The sequence below is a fragment of the Rhynchophorus ferrugineus genome, unplaced genomic scaffold, assembly GCF_030347505.1.
Source record: "Rhynchophorus ferrugineus isolate W39M unplaced genomic scaffold, kcgeb_rfMv2 rfM8, whole genome shotgun sequence".
NCBI lineage: Eukaryota > Metazoa > Arthropoda > Insecta > Coleoptera > Curculionidae > Rhynchophorus > Rhynchophorus ferrugineus.
Window position 1 is genome coordinate 2,269,905 of NW_027472587.1, and position 23,416 is coordinate 2,293,320.

Here is a 23,416-nt window from a genome sequence, read left to right on the forward strand (position 1 = left end):
AATTTGGTTATGACTGTCAAATGAAAAGTGAATAAATTCTTCGCAGGTTTTTGTGACGAAAAAGATCAAGCTGATATTTGCTTCATTCACAATCGCGACTTACATTCACGCTTTTTCAAAAGCTTACACAATATAACTTATTGATATTATAGCAAAACAATTAGTTGTACTTGTTAATCTAACTGTTAAATTCGATGGTTTTTGACATTTCCCTACATAAAATAACAATTTTGCTATTTCTTAGTATTGAGTTACTCAGTTTAATTTGATTTAATTTTTTAATAATTTAATAATAATTAATAATTAATAATTTAATTTTTTCATTGATTTTTTTGATTTATTTGAAAAAATTTGTTGCCGAACCTCATCAAGCACTTTTATAAACTTATAATGATACTACTCCACCATATTCCAATTGTCGATTTAAGTTTGGTAAGACTTATTGGACGAAAACCCAGTTTTAAGTGTTAAAAATATTTCAGTTAGTTTAGTAGTTGCAGTAGCAGTTAACTATTCTTTGGTATTTACATGTGGTGAAAAATATTCAAAAGAAGGCAAAATTGCTACCCTATGAAATGACTGAAAATTTAAATTTTGATCATTAATTCATTACATAATATTAATCTCTTAATGCTACACCGTAAACAATATTTTTTGTTAGCCTGTCAATATTTTGTTCTTGACGCAATTGCGCCATTCTCACACGCGCTCCAGTATTTTCTTCCTGAGCTTGTTCTTAGGTTTTTTGGGCTCTCCCATTTCGAATGCTTCTAGATTTATTTGTATCACGGCTCAAATTATCACCCCTTTGCGTTTTGTTGGCATTGTTCTCTGTACAATACAAACCCACATAAATAGAACTGATTGAATTATTTAATAATGAAAATTATTATGTTAATAATTTATTTTATTTTTGATTACATTAAATATACGCGTAAATAATAGATACTTTCACGAAAGCGAAAATTTTTATTTTTCTTAATTATATCGGAAATACATATTGCTAGAAATATTGAAAAAAATATCTGTAGAAGTTAGAGCTTATTAGAGCTTTACACAACGTAAACACAAAAAAAAAATTTCCCAAATTTAACAAAAATCTAACTTTCACCGAATTCGGTTCACCATTCCCAACAATATTTTGGTTATAAATAAGAAAGAATAATTTTTGATTTTATAATCGTATAAAAATAATTTATACTTTAAATATAATTTATACACCTAATTAACTGATCGTGCGAACATTTATTAGTTTTTAATAATAAATTATATTCAATAATATTATTTATTAATAAATAAATAATAAAGATACTTGAGAATATATTTTATATGAGAACTTTTATAGAAAACTGCAGAGGAAGGGGGAGAAGGCTTATTGTTTGAGAGAAATAGGAGACCATCTTCGTTTTCATCTCTACTCCACGCTGTTTACTGGGCGAGAAGTGACACCGGTAGACACACGGAGGAGATAACTTACTAAGTGATAATAATTGATGTTATTGAGCGGGATAAAAAATGATAAAATTATTAAAATGACTGTTAAAAAGTAGAGGTTGGTGATAGAAAAGTCAAAATTTAGGGTTGTATGTATTTTTTAATGCCACATAATAAAAAAACAAAAAAAATTATCCAACTAACGTCATCCATGATTATTGCAAAAGCCCAGCAATACCACGCAACAGGCTCAATAGTTGTTACGGATATATTGTTGTTGTTCGAATGGGAAGTTCTGCCCCACACCTAACGTACTTATCATATATAGCGGCTTCTAGATATCACATGTTGTGGTTGATACAGTATAGTTCGGCTGCTACACGGTTTCAAAATGGTGAAAAAGTGCAAAATGCATTAGATCACTGCCAAACTAACATCATTATTTTGACAAGGTATCGTCATGTTGTTAAAAAGTTAGGAAAACGTTGTATATATTTTTTTTTGATAACATCTTTATTAGATATGCTTAGTACAATCTTAATTATAAATTAATTTATTACAAAATTTCATTTATACTTGGATTAATTCACAAGCAAGATGAGTGCGACAAAATACATCAATATGTATTCCTCAATTATAAAATTATAATAACTTAAGCTATAGTTTACACTGAAGGTATGCACTTTATATAAGTTCGTATGGTTTGGTTCGCTTCAATCTTCTGACATCCTGCGCGCTGTGCAACAGCTGTATTGCTTCTATATTAGTATGATTTAGTAATCTTCTTTCGTGTTTCAAGGCGAAATCTTAGATAACTTCGCAAATCCATTTAATTTCCAGGTCATCGTGCAGTTCTTCGTTGGTTACTTAGCGATAGGCATTGGTAATCAATCGAAGAATCTTGTTTTGACAGCCTTGGATTAGTTGATTTGAATGTTTAGTGCAATCCCATATTTGCACCCCATAGGTCCAAATTGGCTTTATGATTGTCTTATAAATCAACCTCTTTGATTTTATATCAAGTTGAGTGTATATTTCAATTAACCAGTATAGTTGTACGGAGAATATTTTTTTTTAGTTCACCCACTTTTTAAAATTATCAGAATACATGAAAACATTTAACATTTTCACTTAAGGTGTTTATATCTGAAATCTCGATAATTTAGCAGGAAAGCCTTCAATGATCTTGAAATTGAAACTCATTTTACGTACAGTCTTAATACCTTAAACACAATTCTTCTATAAGAAATTTCTACCTAGTTTTTCCTTGGCTTGAGATAAACTTACATTAAGCTTGATTTAAAATTCTACTTAGAATCCCATTTACATTTTGTGGTGTGAATGAACCAGCCTACAAGTTCATCAAAGCAACATTTATACAGTCGCAACTTCAGCTTTTTCCCATCCGAACTGTTCCCAGACCAAATTGCTGCGATTTAAATGTCGCGAGATTAGCGTCGCCAGACACGTCGGTTTTAAAGTTCCTCCCGGATTAGATTGCACCCTAGCCATCAGTTTCCATTCGTAGTTTTTGATTACATGGCGCCGACACCAAGGCCTACGCGACAGATTGGCTCTCCGTTTTGTTTGTTAACCGAGTAATTTTCGCAAATTTAACTTGATCAATCGGCAATTGTCTCTAGGTGTCACAATGGCAATTAGGCTATCAGCCGGCGGAAGCTAGTTTAGTAGATTATCTAAGAGTTTGGGATATTAAGCCATTTCCAGCATTATAAAGCTAGAACAAACGTCAAATTATTCCTTTCACCAAAAAGACTTTTTAGTTGCTGAAAACGTATTTAATATTACTTTATGATAACACGTGCAATACATACATTTTTATATATTTGTAATACAAGGTGGGACCAACGTGTATAAAATAAATTTTTGTGACGCTCCATCGACAAGTACAAATCCTGCATTGTTGCAGTGTATTGAGGAATGAATCTGTATATGCTTCAAAGGGGCAATCACTGAAACGTAAATGATATTTTTTAAATATACATCGGTTCGAGAACATCAGATTTGAATTAACGCCTAATAAGCGCTGACTGAATAAAATGTTTTAATATTTCTGTTTTTTTTACTGTAATTATCTATTAACTTAATATTTTAGTAAAATTTATTCGATACATAATAATATAAGATATAATGTATTACCTTCAAATTTTCAATTTAATTAACGTAAATATGTTAACTTTTACGGCACACTGGATCTAATGTTATATTAATAAGAGAAAAATTAGCATTATCCTTAGTTTCATAAGCACCAGTTACCTTTAATAAAATTACCACAGTTATTTTGAGTCAAAAAACTCATATTGCGGAATCGCATTCTATAATAATCCCATTTTGAATTATTAATTTAATTCTGCGATATTTTAATTTTTAGCATTTCCAAGAAAAACCTTCAGTCACCATAGCCTTTTATTTTTTCTCTTAACAAATAGGACTGAAATTCATCGAAAGAATTGGTTGTCAAAAGGGCCCCATGTATTGACAAACTTACATGGGGTAAACGAAAATAATTTAATAAGTATTCAGCAAAATTAATTCTTAGAGTTTATTCAATAACATTAATATATAATATAAAATATGATATATTTAGTAACTCAACATTATAGTATAGTTAGTCGATTACGGCTTATATGTTCGTACGTAATTAATAATACCAACTATAAAAGACATTTTTTGCGTTGTCGAAATTATATAATGAACAAATAAAATATATGTAACATATTTAACAGTATACAGTTCATAAACGTGAAGGAGTTAAAATGTTTTTGCGTTTTTCTTCTTGTCAATTGCTTTTATTTTTAATTTTTGCTAATAGCGTAATATACATATTTACAAAATACATAATTTTAATTAGCTTACGAACTCTTCACGGAATTGTACAGAATTACATTGAAATATATGTTAATATATTTCATATATCATAAATATATGATATGGATAATTTCGCTATGGAGTCCTAGTAAACACCGTCGTATATAATTAAGAAATATCCGAAAACATTTTCTTGTAGTGTTTGCAATTGCTCTAGGTGTCACAATGGTAATTTTGCAAAGCTGATGAGCTAGGCTGTCAGCCGGCGGAAGCTAGTTTAGTAGAATATCTAAGAGTTTGGGATATTAAGCCATTTCCAGCATTATAAAGCTATAGCAAACGCCAAATTATTCCGTTCACCAAAAAGACTTTTTGGTTGCTGAAACCGTATTTCATATTACTTTATGATAACACGCGTAATACATACATTTTTATATATTTGTAATATAAGGTGGGATCCAACGTGTATAAAATAAATTTTTGTGACGCTCCATCGACAAGTAGAAATCCGGCACTGTTGCCGTGTATTGAGGAATGAATCTGTATATGCTTCAAAGGGACAATGACTGAAACGTAAATGATGTCTTTTAAAAATACATTTCGTTTTAGAACGGCTTTTAATTAGGGCGGTTTATGTTGACAACCAATAGTTTAAATTGGGATAGTTAACAATTTAGATAGACACAAATTTAAATAAAAATAAATAAATTTCATTAATATATTATAACAATAACTAAACATCTAATTTAATTTAAACATAATTATACATATTATATGTATCATATGGAGCATATTGCCCGTTCAGTCAAACAAACCCGTTAGGGTTATATTTTATTATATTTACATTTAACTCTTTTCCACACCACCTATAAGGTGGAGTATTAGGAGCGTTTTTTAATGTATTGTAACGCCTAATCCACCTAATTAACAACTGTATATCCAAGTAATTTATTGCACTTTCATTAGGTACCATATTTACCTTTTATGTATGTTTCGTTCTAGTTTCCTTCGTTTCATTCTTTATAATTATCCACACTGTTAGCCTATATTAATCATATAGTTGTTTCTACTCTCATCATTCTCCCTTGGTAATTGTCAGCATTAGATCATGATATTATATCCAAAAAGGTTCATTCAGTTACTGTCACTTTCTTAGTCGCTATTCTAGTCAATAACTGAGTTGTTAATCTCCAATATATCTAACACTTGTTGTCCAATCCAATATTTTTCCAATATTTTCAGTATGTCTGATGGACTTCAGCCAAACCAATGGGGTTATTGTGAACAGTGCCTCTTTACACATATTCAGACAGTTCATTCTTGTATATTTATTGCAATTATTATTTGCCACATCCCATATTAATTCAATTGGATTGAATATATAATGATAGGGAGGAAGACATAATACACTGTGGCTATATTTTTTAGGCATCTGATACATGGTAGTTACTTTTTTGTAACTGTTTTTACTACAACTAAACATTTCATTTATATTTACCGAGTAACAATTTGAAATAGTTCGCTCCTTAGACATTCCTTAATTATAGACTTTGTCGATCCACTTGTAGGGATTTTTTCCATCAGTATACTGAGGTATGATGCAGTTTTCATAACTAGAAACTGATGAGTTCTTCAAAAGCTGATTTTTAAACCAGAACAAAACATATTATGGTTCATTTCTCTACGGTAACCGCCCTTGGATTTGCAGGAAAACACTAACTCTGGGCCAGGAATAAAATCATTCCTGTTTCCAGCATGAAGAGCAATATATCTGCAATGAATTATTAATAAATATTATGATCTTAAGTCCCAACTAGTTTAAATGTTATCCAAGCATCCTTTTCCCTTGCTGTATTTGTTAATACTCAGAAATAATGTCTTTTGCTTTAGTTTCTGGTAAATGAAGAGATTTTACTATATTTAGGACAAGCTTTTAAACATAGATATACTTATAGGCTTTTAGGCTGATATACTATATTAGGTAGGTTTTATATTTAGTGGTGGTCTACTAAAGTAACCATATTCTTTTTGTCAGCTTTTTCTTATGGGGAATTGTTTTTTGGATCAATGCTGATCCCTTGCTTTGATGTGCCACTCATATATAAAACATGGATTTTTTTGGAAGCATGGAAAAGCATGGAGAAAGCATGAGGAAGCATGGAAACAACTTTTTCTGCAAAATTATTTAAAGGTTTTTGTAAATTTTAGGAAAGTGGTATATTAAAAAATATGGTTCTTTAATACCGAAGACTCATTGAGTTTTGTTCTATTAATTTTCAGCTCTTTTTAGTCTACAGAAGTTAAGAAACGCTTTGAAATAATTGTTGATTGGATAGTGCGGAAGGAAATTCAATTTATTTCGCAACAAAATATCTTTGCTGCGAAGTAGATAACATCATACTATAGACATTAAATGACGATATACTCTATGTATACATAAGATAAATAAATCCACAAACTATGGAGCTTGCTTTTTCAACAACTTAACTTTAAGACTTTTGTCGTGTTTAATGAACAGACTTGGAACTTCATCAAGGCGCCATTTGTTTTGCCAACTTTACTACTTCTTTTTCCCTGAAATTTCCAAGCTAAAATATCATATTTTAGTTGTTTTTGTGTTACGTCTTATGAAATCTAAAAGTAACGAAAATTATTTTCATAAAAACTGCGGTTGGTCTAATATCAGTATTTAGACATTTTTAATTAAGTCTAGTATCTTTCGTTTAATTTTTTAGTTTACTTTTATACACATTCAGATGAGAGTTCTCTAATGACTAAGAGTCTTTTCAGGCCAGTTAATGTTTATTGAATTTTAAAGTAATATTATGTTAGTGTTTTTTAACTGCGACTGAATATTGTTTGTTAGATTTCAAAATTTATAAAGTTGTTGAAACGTCTTTTAGAAATAAAAAAATATGTACAATATATTTGTAGGATAGTAAGAAACGACTAGTAAAAATATAATAATTAAATTTTAAAAAAGTATTGTTACCAAGACAATTGGATATATATATTACATTACAGATTACATACAGACAGTATTACATACAGATTACAATAATTTATATCTACGAGGACCGATCGACCCTATCTTAGTCTCTGGTGTAATATTATTTTTGTATCAACACTGCTGTTTTTCTATTAAGTGAGGTGCACAACACTACTCTACACAAGATGAAACGGTTTGATTCCTTTGAGCCTGTGTCCAGTCTTTATGTTTTCTAAGAGTTGTATCACATGTGATGTCAACATGTGAATGGAGTCTGACATCGTGTCTCCTTACAAGACTCTTGATTTCCTGGGTGACAGTCGGTATTCTCGGTAGTCTCGGTGTAAGTAATTAGTCCTGTAGTCTCTCGGTGCATCTACAATACTTCTCTGGATTTTATTCTGAAAAACTTGATTGAAATTGAATTCCGTATGTCCGTATGTCCAGGTTTTACTACTAGCTTATTTAATAGAAATTATTTATGTACGTATATGTATGTGTTATTGGTGCTTGTGCGTTCTGAATATACGTGAATTGCACGTGCACAAATATATTTTCGTTAATTTTTATTTTCCAAGTTTGGGTTAAATTATTTATATTGATAAAAATACTCAATGTAGGTAGATATGATGTAAATTAATAATATTAAATTTATTGTACTGATAATAGTTAAAAATAATAGTTATAGAAAAGTGAGCAACATTGGAATTTAATAAAAATTCATGTAACTTATATTTCGCAAGACTTTTTGTTATAAAAAACCTGGATATTTAAAATTGTTGATATCGTGTGATACAATAACTATATACAATTACTATTTCGTTTTATTCTATAAAAAGTCCTTTTTGGTGCATTATTGTTTGTTAGTTCTGTTTGAAATGGGACATATGAATTAACTGCGTTGCGATTTATAATTAGTTAACGAACATCGTTGAGGAATAAATACATATAAGAAATAAGTAAATTATATGAAAAGTAAATGGATTACTAGAACAATAATAAAAAGGTTTTATTTTATTAGTAATTGTCTTTTTAATCTTTATCTGCAACAATCTGTCGATTTGTCAGTTTATACTAGGCATTCGCGTCCTTTAGGGTAATACCATAGTTAGTATAAAACTATTTATCTAAATAAAACTGAAATTTGAAGCCAAAATATATTTCCTATGATTATTATTATATTCTTAAGATATCAAAAATAATGAATATTCTAATGATAAATTGAATGAAATGAAAAATTTCCTATGAAAATAGATAGAAAACTTCCCATGACAAATACTCATCATAGCTCGAGAGTGCATTCCGAATACTATCGTTGGCTTATACAGAAGAACAGAATAAGTTTTCGAATGGGTCAATAAATTAGTTCGCAAGTAAGGACGACAGCTTTATGCATGCCTATGCGCCCGCCATTGCCAAGATTAGAAAATACCGCATCTAAATCCCAATATCCATGACGTAAATTAATATTTGAATTAAATGCTTCATAATGTAATGGCCGTCTACGATCCTAATATGATTTGCGGGCGGCCTACTTCGTTAGTTTGATTATGTTACGCAGGACAAATATTATCATGCACGCAAATATTTAGACTCTGTATAGAATTTTGGAATATTTTGAATTATTAGTTGATTGATTTGTTTAATGCTGGACAAACGTGCTACCAATAATAAACGTGTAATAAGTTTTGAAATTTTATTTATATTTTTAAATAGTACTATTTTTTTCATTAATTTTGCGTAGATCTGTCAACCTATTCTAATGTTTCTTGTTACAGGTTTTTTATTTTTTATTCAAATTAACTTCCATTATCTATTTTCTTTGAAAGTATTATTAAATAATATCTCAGTCATACCACTACAAAATACAATTTGAACAAGAATTGTTCGATAATAGTTCTAATTGTAGTAGTTGGTTCAAGTTGTAGTTTAAAACTTTGCACATTAGTTTGCATATTAATCAATCCAGGGAAATTTCGTTTAAGAATCGTTGAGGATAAGAAGTATCGTAGGTCTTCTGGTATTCCATAGGTCGTTTTTTTTTGTCTTCTGAATTTTCATTACAAAGTTTTATCTGCATGTGTTGTTGTGGTGAAACAATGTTCCTTACTTATTGTTTTTATTGAGATTATTTTAAGTAAAAATCTTAAGTTAAAATCTGAATAATAATTCAAATATATTTTCTTAGTCTAATTCATATGCGACTGGGAGCGTAACGTGGGAGGTTGTGATTAAGAAAAACCATCCATTTTTGTCAGTTTTGAATCATAACATATTATTATCTAAGAATGTTGTCCTATCATATTCAAGACACATAAATGTTTCAGATATCGTGCCCAGTCGTTTAGAAAATTCGCATTTTACTAACAGATTGAGTCTCCACATATATCCGTTTTTGCTGTCCACAAAAACATATTTTTATGATATTTTTCATCGATTTTCTTATACATTAGAGTATTTGTCATGGAGTCGTAAAGTTCTTATCGTATTCAAAGCACATACATCTATGTTTTGATATTCTCTGCTGTAAAAAAATCAATTAATGTCTCTTAATATATATATTGATATATAATTATCCTAAATTATAGTCCTGATACAGTTATTGTAACAAGTTAAATTATTTCATATTGAATTTTTTTTATGAATTAATTATTAATAAAAACAGAATCTATGTAAGCCATAAGTTAATGGTAGCTGGCAAGTGAATGGTAGTTTTATATTTCAACGTGTCATCATTTTGTTTGAAAGATTTTTGTAAAGTTGTAATAAGAGAAATTTAAAAAATATTTTTTAATGTAAAATATTTAATTTTTGTTAAAATATTTTATTTCTCTCTTTTTAGTGTTAGATATTTACTCATTAAATTAATAAACTATGCAGTTATATAAGCCTCACAGCTGAATTCTGTAGCTCCACACTAGCTTAGTATATGTTTATATAAAATAAGCTTGTTGTAAATTGATAGCTCAGACTTTCGGCCAAGTAACCAAAACATTTTTCTGGACTGATGTTGAGTTCGTCGCGATTATTTCTTATATACTTTTTCCATCTGATCTTGGCATCCAGGGCCATTCCAAGGCATTTTGCTGTTTGTATACGGAATTTGCATGCCATTAATGAAGACAAGTTAGGGCGTGATCTTCTTATGTGTGCCAAAAGCAGATTGGAATTTTCAGATTAAGTTATCTGCAGTCTCTGCTACTGCTAATATTGCCCTATGATCGCCAAAGGTGGTAGTTGTACTTGGACTGGGAGATCGTCAAGTACTATGTGATTAAAATTTATATAGGAATTATATAGGAGGAAATTATATAGGAGGAAGTATTTTATTTTTCTCTTTTTAGTGTTAGATATTTACTCATTAAATTAATAAACTATGCAGTTATTTTATTTAATATTGCAATGGCTAGGCCAAGTAAAGGTGCAGCTGGAAGGAGGAAAAATAGGATTAAAGAAACAATGATTGAAAATAAGGAGCGGTTTAAGCCCTGGGGTCCGCTACCTAGCCTAGGTGATTTGGAAAATGTTTTAACTAAACAACAACAAAAAATTATTGTCTCCGTCTTCAAATTATTTTAGATAACAATTATGTGAATACTTTGTACGTTCCTTTGAAATTTGATTGTTTCCCTCGTTTTTCCCTTCTACCCCTCAATAGATCTTAATATGGTTCCAATGGAACCACCTCGGAAATGCACTCTTTCGAATAAAAAATTATTATCCCACAATTGACGGAGAAATCGGCGAACATAGTTACATAAAAGAAAATATACAGCCGAACATAGAACCTCCTCCTTTTCGAAGTTGGTTAATAAAAGGGGCTATATTTTATACTATATTAACTGTGAATTATATTCAGTGTGCGATTTTTCTTTGAAAATTTAATTAAAACAAGTGCCCCCTTTTCTGGCTCTTAATATTCTTTATTACTCGTTGTATATTAATAATTTTACCTTACTATTTTAATTGAAGCTTTTATTCTAAATTTCAAATTATAAATTATCGAAAGGCAGCTTAACATTTATTAAATTAAGAATTAAGATTCTATAAACCTTGTATTAACATTACAAGAGTGTGTGTTATATTCATTTTTCAAAATTCAAAAATTAAATTCAAAATCGATACTTGCTTTCAATAGAAACCTTAAAATAAATAAAGCACTAAAGTATTTCAGTAAATAAAGTTCAGTCTTAGTTGAGCATTGCTGCGATTTTTCCAGTCAAGAAAGATGTTACTAGTTGTGACCTAGACAATTTGACTGGCTAGATATTGGGGTTGCCGAGATCTCAAGGTCAATAAAACTTCATAAACTGTTATTAAAAGATTGCATGCAACCAAATGAACTAATTTACCCTGTTATTTCGTTAGTCAGTTTCATCGTTAATAGATGTTACAAAGGAGCTTTTGTTTTCTGACCAAGTTAGTGAAGAACCACGTTTAAAAAGACATAGTTCAGTAGAAGACTATTTTGTACTTATACTACTATGTTTTATACCGAATGATTGCCTTTTCTGTTGACTTACTTATAACTTCGAAATATTTAATGAGATTATTATTATCAAAATTTATTCGGATTTATCTAAATTTCTTTCAATAATTGGCATTTGTGTTGGCAAGTACAGTCAGAGAAGACAAATAAATTCAGTAAAGGATAACGAATAACTAATTATACATAAATAAGGAAATAAAAGAATAAATCCTTTAGTTTGAGTTTTGATGCATCGACATCCAATGGTGTGAGTTTAACATATCACTCTATACTGATATATTGTCAATACTAACTCACGGTCCAAGTGCTATGGTGTAAGTTGGAAAAATTGCCAATGTGCAAATGAATGTATTAACTTTGTTTATAGATTCATTTGCACACAATGGTCATTCTTTATGTGTTAAAAATAATTTAATTATTTCGCCAAAAAAATGCCAGTAGAAAGTGTCTAGTGACTTACTTGTACTTCCCTATGATTTCAGGACAATCTGGTTGGAGATAATGTTTGATAAGTAGTACCGAAGAGTGATTCCTACGTTCCCAAAAGCATCGTTCTAATTATTTATAAGGATAGAAAGGGTAGATGTTCTCGCTTTATTGTATATACGTGTATATGCAATAATATGTATGTATCATTATCAAGATAATAAGATAATATAAATGAATTTTAAATTTTTTTATGTCTTCTATTAAACCTTGGTAATGTGGATGTTATGTTAATATCACTGATGTTATGACCTAAACATTGCTAATGCTTTTTATAATTATGTTTTTGTAATTTTTCTATTTTCTGGATATATTTTTAGTGTAATCTGATTCATTGTTTCTTGTAAATTTACGCTTGTATAGTTTTAAGAAGTTAAAAATATCATATTATATGATTATACATCATTTCGAAGAGCCATTTTGTGATTTTCAAAGTAACGGTCGTAGAATACTCAGAATGAAAAGTTTCTGGAGTTACATAATCCCTCAGAATAGAAGATTTCACGATGGGAAATGCTAAGCGCATTCGGTATTTCATCTCATACCAATTCCAGCAAGAAAATAATATACAAGCATGAAATTATTTTGTTATATTTTCGGTGTTGAATTTCTGCCTCGTAAGTCAAATAATTCCGTCTTTTTCCGTGTTAACGTAGTTATTTATGTAGTATTATGTAGTAGTTAAAATATTTCGATAGTGTCCGTGACCATCTCATTTTTAGACCGAGATGAAGGTCATAAAGGCGCACAAACCAAGGCCTATTCATAAAAAACTTCAGCACTTTATATTTTAACCTTTGAATCACTTGGTTATTGGGGTTATTGGAAAAGCCTCACAGCTGATTTCTGTAGCTCCAAACTAGCTTAGTATATGTTTATATAAAATAAGCTTGTTGTAAATTGATAGCTCAGACTTTCGGCCAAGTAACCAAAACATTTTTCTGGACTGATGTTGAGTTCGTCGCGATTCTTTCTTATATACTTTTTCCATCTGATCTTGGCATCCAGGGTCATGCCAAGGCATTTTGCGGTTGGCATACGGAATTTGCATGCCATTAACGAAGACAAGTTATGGCGTTATGTTCTTACGTGTGTCAAGAGCAGATTGGAGTTTTCAGATTAAGCTTTCTGCAGTCTCTGCTATTGCTAACATTGCCTTATGATCGGCAAAGATGGCAGTTGTACTTGGACTGGGAGATCGTCAAGTACTATGTGATTAAAATTTGATACGACAGATCAATCGAAAAGTCTCCGGCCTGAAGCATAGATGGCGCTATTAGAATTAAATCCATATGTTTCTTAGTTAGCCCTAACACTCCAAAGATGCGTGTATAAATTTGACAGTTGTCGGATCATTAGATTGTGAATTATAGTATTTTGAGTGAAGCAACTTTTATTATTGCGAAAAAAATTGATAAAAAGGAATTTTGCGTGTTGATAAAATGTTGCTATTTTGAATGGAAAAAATACAGTTGAAGCAAAAACCTGGCATGATATCGAGTTTTCGGAAACTGCCCCAGGAAAATCAACCATCAAGGATTGGTATGCTAAGTTTAGACGTGGTGAAATGAGCACCGAAGACGGTGAATGCAGTGGACCCCAAAAGAGGCAGTTACCGACGAAAACATTAAGAAATCCACAAAATCCCGAGTTTTTGCGTCGATATGTGACAATGAATGAAACATCTATCATTTCACTCCAAAGTCCAATCGACAGTCATCCGAGTTGACTGCACACGATGAACCCGCTCCAAAGCATGGGAAAATGCAACAATCGACTGGCATAAAGAAAGTGCTGCTTCACCAAGACAGTGCACCGTGTCACTAGTCAGTGAAAATGATGGCAAAAATTTATGAATTGGGCTTCAAGTTGCTTCCTGATCCACCGTATTCTCCATATCTGGCCCCCAGCGACTATTTCCTGTTCTCAGATCTCAAAAAATGCTCGCTGGGATTAAATTTTCGTCGGATGAAGAGATGATCTGAGGCCTATTTTGTAGCAAATGACAAATCGTACTACCAAAATGGTATCGAAAATTTGGAGGGTCGCTATAATCAGTGTATCACCCTTGGAGGTAATTATATTGGATAAAAAAAATTTTGCCAAAAAAATGTGTTTTACTATGGCAGGCAGGGGACTTTTCAATTGACCTGTTATGTCTACGATTCAGAGCTTTTTTGTGGTTGATAGAGCAAAATGGAAGAATTTTTATATGAGTTTGAGACATCATTTGAAACGTGAATTCATTATTATACATTTGAATTAAAAAACATATTTAGTTGAATGGACACCAGCCAGTAGAGGAATGAATGCTTTTCTTGGACTGGAAATTTATCGAGTAACGTGTTATATGTATAAATATAGAATATTGTTATAAAAGCACTAAAAAGTATAGCATCTTCGTTATTTATTATCCGTCTTGGAGAAAATACAGCGCCGACTAAAAACAACCACGTAGGATATTTAATAGAAATTTACAGCCTTTAAGTCTCACAAGTAGTCAGTATTTCTTGGTGTATTTTCTAAACTTTGCCCTGCATCTATATTCGGGAATTTGCAGCCGCCTGAATCCGCAGGACGGATTAAATCCGACTTTAATCTCGGTTTATGTTTAAATTGTCAGGGAGTCTTGGGTTTGTAATGGATAGGGTTTTGGTTAAATGTTTGTAGCACATAGTTTCTTCTAGCTTTATTATATTCTTATGTGTTAATTACAGTCTTAGATTATTGGTAATTGTTACGCTGAATAATAATTATGCTATTGTGGCTTTCTATTTCTATTAATTTTTGGTTTTAATTAATTTGCTTTTGTTGGTACTTGAGAAAAAAGTAATTTTAACTTAAAAGTCGCATTTCTCTAGTAAAATATATTCGGAAAAGTGAAGAGAAGAAGAAAGGCGATTGAAAGGCAATCAAGTCTAAATACTATTTCCGATATAAAGTTCGCTTACGAAATAAAATGTCGTTGGGCTTTGAAAAAGGTTATTCTAAGTCATTTTCGTAATATTTTTCTATTTTGCCTCTCATAAAGGGAATTCAGAGGTGGCTTATCGCAAATTATGAATGATAAGCGGTAAGTTGGAGGTGAGTGCTTAAATGAACGTCAGTATCAGAATTTATTTGCTCCATTTCATTCCAAAAATTACGATGTTAAAGATGAACTTTAGCCTAGCCCGCCAAGAGTTAAAAAAATCGATGAAATTCTTTAAAATATCGAGGTAGAGCAATATATTTTATGTCGCGACATCTCTACTGCATTAAACATCTGGATACTAGTAGAATTTTAATACTTGGCTTCCATATACATTGACAGTGAACCATGAAGGTATAACCAGGTGTTAATACAGATACATTATTACACGAGAGACTAAGATAGGGCCAATGTTTCGTCTTAGATATATTCTTATATTTAAGTTATTGTATAGACAAATTGGTTGGTTGGCAACTACTAGTAACAATGTAATAAATAAATTTAAAAAAGGAAAAAAAAATCGACAAAGGTGTAATGCAATCTCCATTTATAGATCTTGTCCTTTTTTTTGTGTCAAGGGATTTTTTGTGTTTAATGAAATTATGTCATTGTTGGTACGATGTAGTCAGAAATATGAGGGAGCATATTCAAGCATACAAGCGTAGAGAGATGTACAAAGGCAAATTAAAAAAAATATAAATAAATAATACGCAATAAAAATACCAACAAAAGAGAAAAAACAATCAAATTTAACATGCTATAGTGAACATATCAAGTAAAATTGCTCTGAGGCACAGACATAGTTTATTTTCACTGCTCAGCTGGCAACTAAGTTGTTAATATCCAGTGGCCTCGACTAGTATACGTTTGATTGTGTGCTTCTTACCACACCTTGAGCAAATATAAAGAGGTTCCCCTACCATATGTAGTATAGGTCACATTTAATGTATCCGAAATGTTTCCGATATTTACTTATAACCAATGAAATTGAAGACGAGTATATTTTGGTCTCTATATCCTTGTCGAACATTTTCATTTTATTTTCTTGTGATGTATAAATTCAGTTTAGCTTTGAATTTCAAAAGATCAATTTCGTTAAGTATTAGCTTCAACATTCAACAGGAAACGTTTCTATTTAATGAGAAATTTATACAGTTCACTTCTTTATTGATCTGTTATTGAAAGAATTCGCTCCCTTTCAGAATTAGTTGGTGCGGATTTACTTCCACTGCATGATATGAAAAAGTTGTCTCACCACGAATTATTGACAAACTTATCATTAGTACAGTAATCAAGTATTCACTTCCATTGCATGCATCATTGGCTCCTTAAAATTTATTTACAGTACTAATAAAACAAAAATGAAAACAAACATATTTTATTATGTCCATTTGGTTCGAGTCTTGACGATATTATTTCGAACTAGTCTTTCGTAATTAATTTTATAGATTCCCCCTCGAATCTTTTAGACATCTGAAAAACATCAGCACCGATTCTTAACGACGCTGTAATGAAATAATTGGATCGGGCAAGTCGAGGGGATTTAAAGGACCCATCGGAACGATTTCCAATGGGGTTTTCTAGTACGTCGATAGCCATTAATTTTTTTATAGGCATTAATTCTGTTCTGCTGGCCAGAAGGCAATCTATCAGATTTTCCGGCAATTTGTTATTTAAATTGATATTGAGAAAAATAAAATGTTGACACCATAAATCTTGCCTTGCGTCGAGAGCAATTGATGGTTTGTGAAATAAATTGCAGACACAAGAAACGTCAAACCTTAAAATTCCGGTAATTTATATTTGGATTGGGCACATATATTTCGAACGTACAAATGTATTTTTTCGCGCTGATATATTTCCAGCACCATCAGGGAATGATTTTTTCCGAACGCAGAATTTTCTATTTAAACCATCATGAGTTCTTCTTTATATAACTATTAATTTGACTGTATGGATATCCTGATTTAATTATCTGTTATTGATATTATCTTTACGAATTAATTAAATTTCTCAGCCAGCATTTGGATTTCGTATTGAAGAAGTCGTAATCTTCCGTCAAAACTTAACATTTTAATGTTCAAAAATTATATTACTTTATTTGTATTTCTATAACGACAGTTTGTATTCGGTACTCCCATGATTATTCAGTTCAGTTTGGCGTCAAATTCACAGACGTTAGGTTTTTAAAATTAGTTCCAATAACTGGTTTCGGAATACGGTTTTAAAAATAGTCGATTTTTCTGGTCTATAATCTAATAGTTTTCCTTAAAATGATTCCTCGATTAAAATGAATGAAAAAAAGTGATGGCACAAAATGGCTAATATATTTGTAGGGTATTTTAAATTTAATAATAGCGAGGGCTATAGCTAACCAAATCAAAATACATCAGGCACCTACTATCATCCCGCAAACCGAAACCACCGAAAAACTTGACTCTGTAAACTAAAAAATCCGCTTTCGGCGCATAAATAATAAAGTTTATGAAGTAGTTTTGAATCTAGTTGACGATATTTGGGTCGAAGATTTCAGGAATCGGAGCGAACAACAACAAATGAAGTTCGAAGAATGAATTTCAGAAATTCAAGTGGCTAAAATGGCATCTGTAACGTTTTAGTTTTTGTTGACAACCTCTGTGGCTGTATATAGTAAACCACTAGACATTTTCCATCATATTTCTCACCACCTCATAACACTGACCGATTAAAAACGAAAAATGAATGATGGCTTTAATAAATATTATAGAAAAAAAACATCTGGTGCGAAAAAATCATCCGACAGACATCGCTGATGATGCCAAAGTTTCGCATATAAAATATGCCCAGACACTTTCATCAAGTCTCTCGCTTTTCCTATTTACTTCCGATTTCCGGCGGCGAAAATCCCAAATAAACTGACGCGAATTCCGAAGTAATATCTCAGACTGTTACCCGATTTGCATTTTCGCCGTTTGTAGTTACTTGGCAAGAAAATTTTATCGGATTAAATTTAATATGTAAATTTACGTGTGACGATGACAAGTCATCCATCTTACGAGGGATTTTATAGAGCGTAGGGATCTTTGTCGTTGACTCTACCTATCTCAAGGGCATTTTTATTTTTAGGAAGTTCTTCCCATTTTAATATCGGTTGGATATTAGAAGTTTCTGTTAAAAAATGTCCTGTTAAATATTTTAGGCTTTAAGTCATTAAATTTCGATTGTTGTACGTTGGACAGTGTTGTATCTTCTATATAGTGTTAATCAACTACTTAAGATGATTTAAAATGTTAAAGTACGTCTGAAAACAGATTTGGGAAAATTATTTGATACGGAATTGTAATTTCAACTAACTTTGACGTTACAATGTGTTCATTTTATTCACTCTAATATTACAATGTCTTTGATATAATACTGAATACACCTTTTTTTTCAACAGACCCTCCAAAAGTTTAACAACTTATTATTAAATATTCATCAAATTCAATCTTTTGGTAATTTTTGTCACATTCAGCTCTAGCCGCAACTTAAAATTATCATGATATATTTTTTCAGTAGGTTTTTATCGACGCAATTTTTTTCAATATTCTAATACATTTCATGGTTAGTGTGCCCCGAATATTCGCTTTCATTATCAAAGCCACAAAAGTTCCATTCAGATCTGGACAACATACGTGTTTTACTTTAATTAATATATGTTACAAGACACAAATATAGTCAGGTGGTTATTTAAATAGAACTGAACTAATTAAATAATTTGTAGATGAAGAATTTGCTCAAAAAAAGACAAATAGCCTTTTGTTCGGAAGGGAATAAAACCTAACTAGAAACGCTAACTAACGAGAAAAATATCTCTATAGGTCCTGATAAACATAAAATTATATGTTGCATTGTGTATGTCACATTTTTAATATTTGAATAACGCTCGAGCCTAATAAGCCTTTTACTATTATCGCTTAAGAAGTTGACTGACTCTAACACCCTTACGAAGGCAAAACTATTTGAAATACTAAATACAAAATACCTCAGCGTTAGGCATTTTTGGAATCTTCCTTCTTTTTGATCTTTTCGACCTAATGTAAATATCTGGAAATTGATCCAGCTTAGATTAAGCTGTTTGAGAGCTTCTAGCTAGTATGAGCTGGGTTTTTGCTTAGATTAACATAAGCTTAGATACAGCTTATATTAAGCTATTTGAAAGCTTCTAGATAGTATCAGCTGGGTTTTTGATTTATTGATTTAATCTCTCGTTATCCGTGGGGGTTGCGTTTCGATGGCAGTGGTTGGCGAAATCGGGGTTGGCGAAGGATCCATACATTTACGGATTTAGAGAAGAAAAGTATATAATTTTGTTAGATTCATAGTAGAATTTATTTGTCTATTCATTAATGAAGAAAAGTCTATGTATATACTTTACTTATATATTAGTTGCTGATTAAAACATAAAATAACAAAACGCAAGGTATAAATTTATATGTACTTAGAGAATATAAATGTAACAAAACAAAGTTTAATTTAAAAAAATTAAAGGATTGTTGACTGTTTCATTATTTTCTAAATATGTTTGCTGTGCTTCTTTATACGGTAGTCGTAAACCCTCTAGACCATTATTAAAATTTATACTTTATTCCACTGAAGGATTCAGGTCCAAAACCAAATCCTGCAATTATTTATTTTGTCTGAAGTTAAAGACGTAATTGATTTTCCAACTAATTCTTTAGAAGTAGCCAGTCTTCATCATTTGATTCATTATTTGTATTGATATTCAAAATTTCAACGAGTTCATTGTCATCATCAACATCTATTGACTGAAGATCCTCAAGTGACTTCGGCTCCTTGGCCCGGCACGGTTGATATATCGATAACAACTCCCGGAACTGGGTTCTTCCAGCATGCATTTATAGTTGACGGCCTTAAGTTAATATAAAACTAGTCAATTTCTTGCTACTTTCGGTAAGTTTAGATATCTGGGCGCATTGTCAATAAGCAGAAGTAGCTTAAATAATAGTGACTTTGAGGCCAAATAATGTTTAAAATTGAAAAGTCCCCGGCCTACCGTAGTAAAGCATTTTTTTTTGGCAAAATTAGTTTTTTTAGTTCAACACAATTGATTTCAAGGGTGATACACTGATTATAGCGACCTTCCAACTTTTCGACGTCATGTTTGCAGTACGATTTGTTTGCAGTACGATTTGTCATTTGCTTCAAAATAGGCCTCAGTTTCGGCGATCACCTCTTCATTCGACGAACATTTCTTTCCAGCGAGCATTCTTTTAAGATCTGAGAACAGGAAATGGTCCCTGGAGGCAAGATCTAGAGAATATCATGGATTTTTGCCATCGTTTTCACTGACTTGTGACACGGTGCATTGATTTCGTCTTTCAAACGGTCCAATAATGCTATGTAATAGTCGCTGTTGATGGTCGTTCCTTTTTCAAGGTAATCAATGAAAATTATTCCATGGGCATACCAAAATACAGACGAAATAGTCTTGCCAGCCGACAGTTGCGCTTTCCTACGCTTTGGAGCGGGTTCATCCTATGTAGTCCACTCTTACGACTGTCGATTCGACTTCGAAGTAAAATAATGGAGCCATGTGTTCATACATTTTCACATATCGAAAGCTCGGGTTTATTACGCTTGATCATCTTCAAACGCTGCTCCGAATCATCGACTTGTCGTTGTTTTTGGTCAAAAGTGAGTTCGCGCGGTACCCACTTTATACAGAGCTCTCTCATACCCAAATATCCGTGAATGATATGATGTACATGTTTAGTTGATATTTCTAGAGTGTCTGCTACTTCATTCAATTTCAATTTACGGTTATTCAAAATCATTTTGTGGATTTTTAAATGTTTTCGTCGGTAACAACATATTTAGGGCGTCTTCTCACCATCTTCGGTACTCATTTCACCACGTCTAAACTTAAAATACCAATGCTTGATAATCGATTTTCCTGGGGCAGTGTCCGGAAACTTGGCATAAAGCCAAGTTTTTGCTTCAACTGTATTTTTCTCTTCAAAAAACTATATTTTATCAACACGCAAAATTCCTTTTATAAACAAAAGTTTCTTCATTAAAAATGCTATAATTCACAAACTAGTGATCCGACAGCTGTCAAATTTATGCACGCATCTTTTGAGATCTCTAGGGTTAACTAAAAAAAGCATATCGATTCTAATAGCGCCATCTATGTGTCAGGCTGGGGACTTTTCAATTGATCTCTTATATTAAATACATCCGTATACATTTGTTTATTAATTATATATAATAATACTGCCTTATTAATTTATTTTTTTCACAAAAAAAATTGAAATTAAGATGGAAGGGTCATAACTATTAATAAAATTTGCGAATAATCTTGAGCGGCTGCCGTTGATAATTTTTATCAAAAAATCAGGCAAGAAATAACAGCTTACAATATAATTTAAATCCCCAAACAGCAAAAAAAAGGAAAGCACAATAAAGAGGAGAACGATAAGAAATTATTCGCCTATGTTTACAAACCCTTCCCAAAGTGATTCTCTAAACTTTGCATATTTTTACCCTTGTTATCGCATAAATTATCATTTGAGATTAAGCTAAAATACCGCCTTTTGTGATAATATTTAAACATTCTCCCCTTCTTTTGTCATTTTCATGGCACTAATAATGGGACCGCTGGCTGCTTGTAATATCTTGTTATTATACACAACACCTTTATATATTTTAATAAGAAAACTTTTTCCATTGAAATAAATTAGTAATTATATATACGTAACGGCTCGATTAATTTCACCCATTTTTTGCTCATAAATCGAACTGAAATGCCCATATGCGTCTATTGTGGGGAACTTCTTTAATAGGATACAAATAAAAATAAATAGGTCAAAATTTAAAAAATCTACCAAAAGTTGTGTATAAGATAAATTGGGAGGTTGAATTCAAATCAGCATTTTTGAAAACTGGTTGTAATATTCGAAATATTCAATAAAAATTCCACTATTTTTGATCATTAACGGCCATTTATTGAATGAAAAAGTATAAATCAGAATGGAACAGTGGCTAAACTGAGTCTTTTATACTACTTGGGATCTGTTTTCGATTTTCGCTATATCTTGGTGTAGTATCCATACACTCTCCTTGCTCACTGCTTTTGTCGTTCAAGTTTTGCGGGAAAATCAAGATGTGAATGCAGAAATGTATTTTGAGATATATTTAAGATCCAATATTATTGTAATATTTAGTAGTTTCTTTTCCATACTTTTTTCTTTTGACGAGATTATTTTTTATTCTCTGTGAAGTGACCAACATTAGCATCCACTCATGTTGATATACCATTTTTTGATATGATGATTTGGTTTGATATCATTTTATTTCCTGTTGAGACCATTATTAACACTTCGTTCATATCATTTAAATTCTAAGGAAAAAGTCGATATGGTTGAGCAAGATCAAACAATTAAGAATTGTGAGCATGTCTGTCAAATTGACTGAAAAAAGTTTATAGTTGGGAGCTTTAGTATTGCTCCAAAACTTAGTAGGGGAGACCGGGGATGGTTGACCAAATTTCAGTTTAGATGCCTATAATTTTTGATTTCGATATAAGTTATTGTAAGAAATAATAAATCTGATAGGCACACTTTGAATATTTACAATCAAATAACAAACATCTCGAAATCGATTAGAATATAGTATAGGCTAGGTCACTTGCCAATAGGAGTAAGTTGAGTAAGATTATTGGTGCTAGATCTTCAGATATAAAGAATTAAAACACAAAAAGTATTTGTAATATCATTTAAATATTTATTAAACGAAATATTATAACGATTTAATGAAACATAAAATTATCACTTCTAAAAACTTCACATGTTTGTAAACATGTAACCAATAAAATAATTGACCACTTAATATTGATACTCCTTAGTAACATAACTAGAAAACTTATTTAAAGGTATTTATTTGGTAACAATTATACTTTACCAATAATACTAATATTATTGTTCATTTTAATTATTTGGCAACAGTCTTAATTAATGATATTAATTATTGATTTTAATTATAAGTCTTAAAGAAATAGATTATTTAGGAGATCAAACTATGAAATCAGTCTTGTAAATCAGAGGTGCAATTTTTGCATTTATAAAATAATATGTTACCATTTACACATGTTGTATGGGTCCAACATTTGCACATGTTGCTCCAAAGTAGAACGATTTATTTGAGAAGTTAATAGGGTAGGGCTGTCAGTAACTGATGG

The 23,416-nt window shown here is 31.2% G+C and overlaps 2 protein-coding genes across 3 annotated transcripts in view; one reads left to right on the top strand and one right to left on the bottom strand.

The window, feature by feature from the left end:
- Positions 1 to 13,283, bottom strand: part of LOC143201026 (uncharacterized) — a 33,155-nt gene extending 19,872 nt beyond the window's left edge. The window contains exons 1-3 of the mRNA XM_076411873.1: positions 13,142 to 13,283; positions 12,202 to 12,295; positions 2,815 to 2,992 (exon numbers count right to left, since the gene is read on the bottom strand). Of these exons, the coding sequence (XP_076267988.1) occupies positions 2,815 to 2,992; positions 12,202 to 12,295; positions 13,142 to 13,283 (414 nt within the window). The remainder of the gene's footprint in view (positions 1 to 2,814; positions 2,993 to 12,201; positions 12,296 to 13,141) is intronic.
- Calx (sodium/calcium exchanger 3) overlaps positions 1 to 23,416 on the top strand; it is a 330,536-nt gene that overhangs the window by 70,407 nt on the left and 236,713 nt on the right. The gene's annotated exons all lie outside the window — the stretch shown is intronic.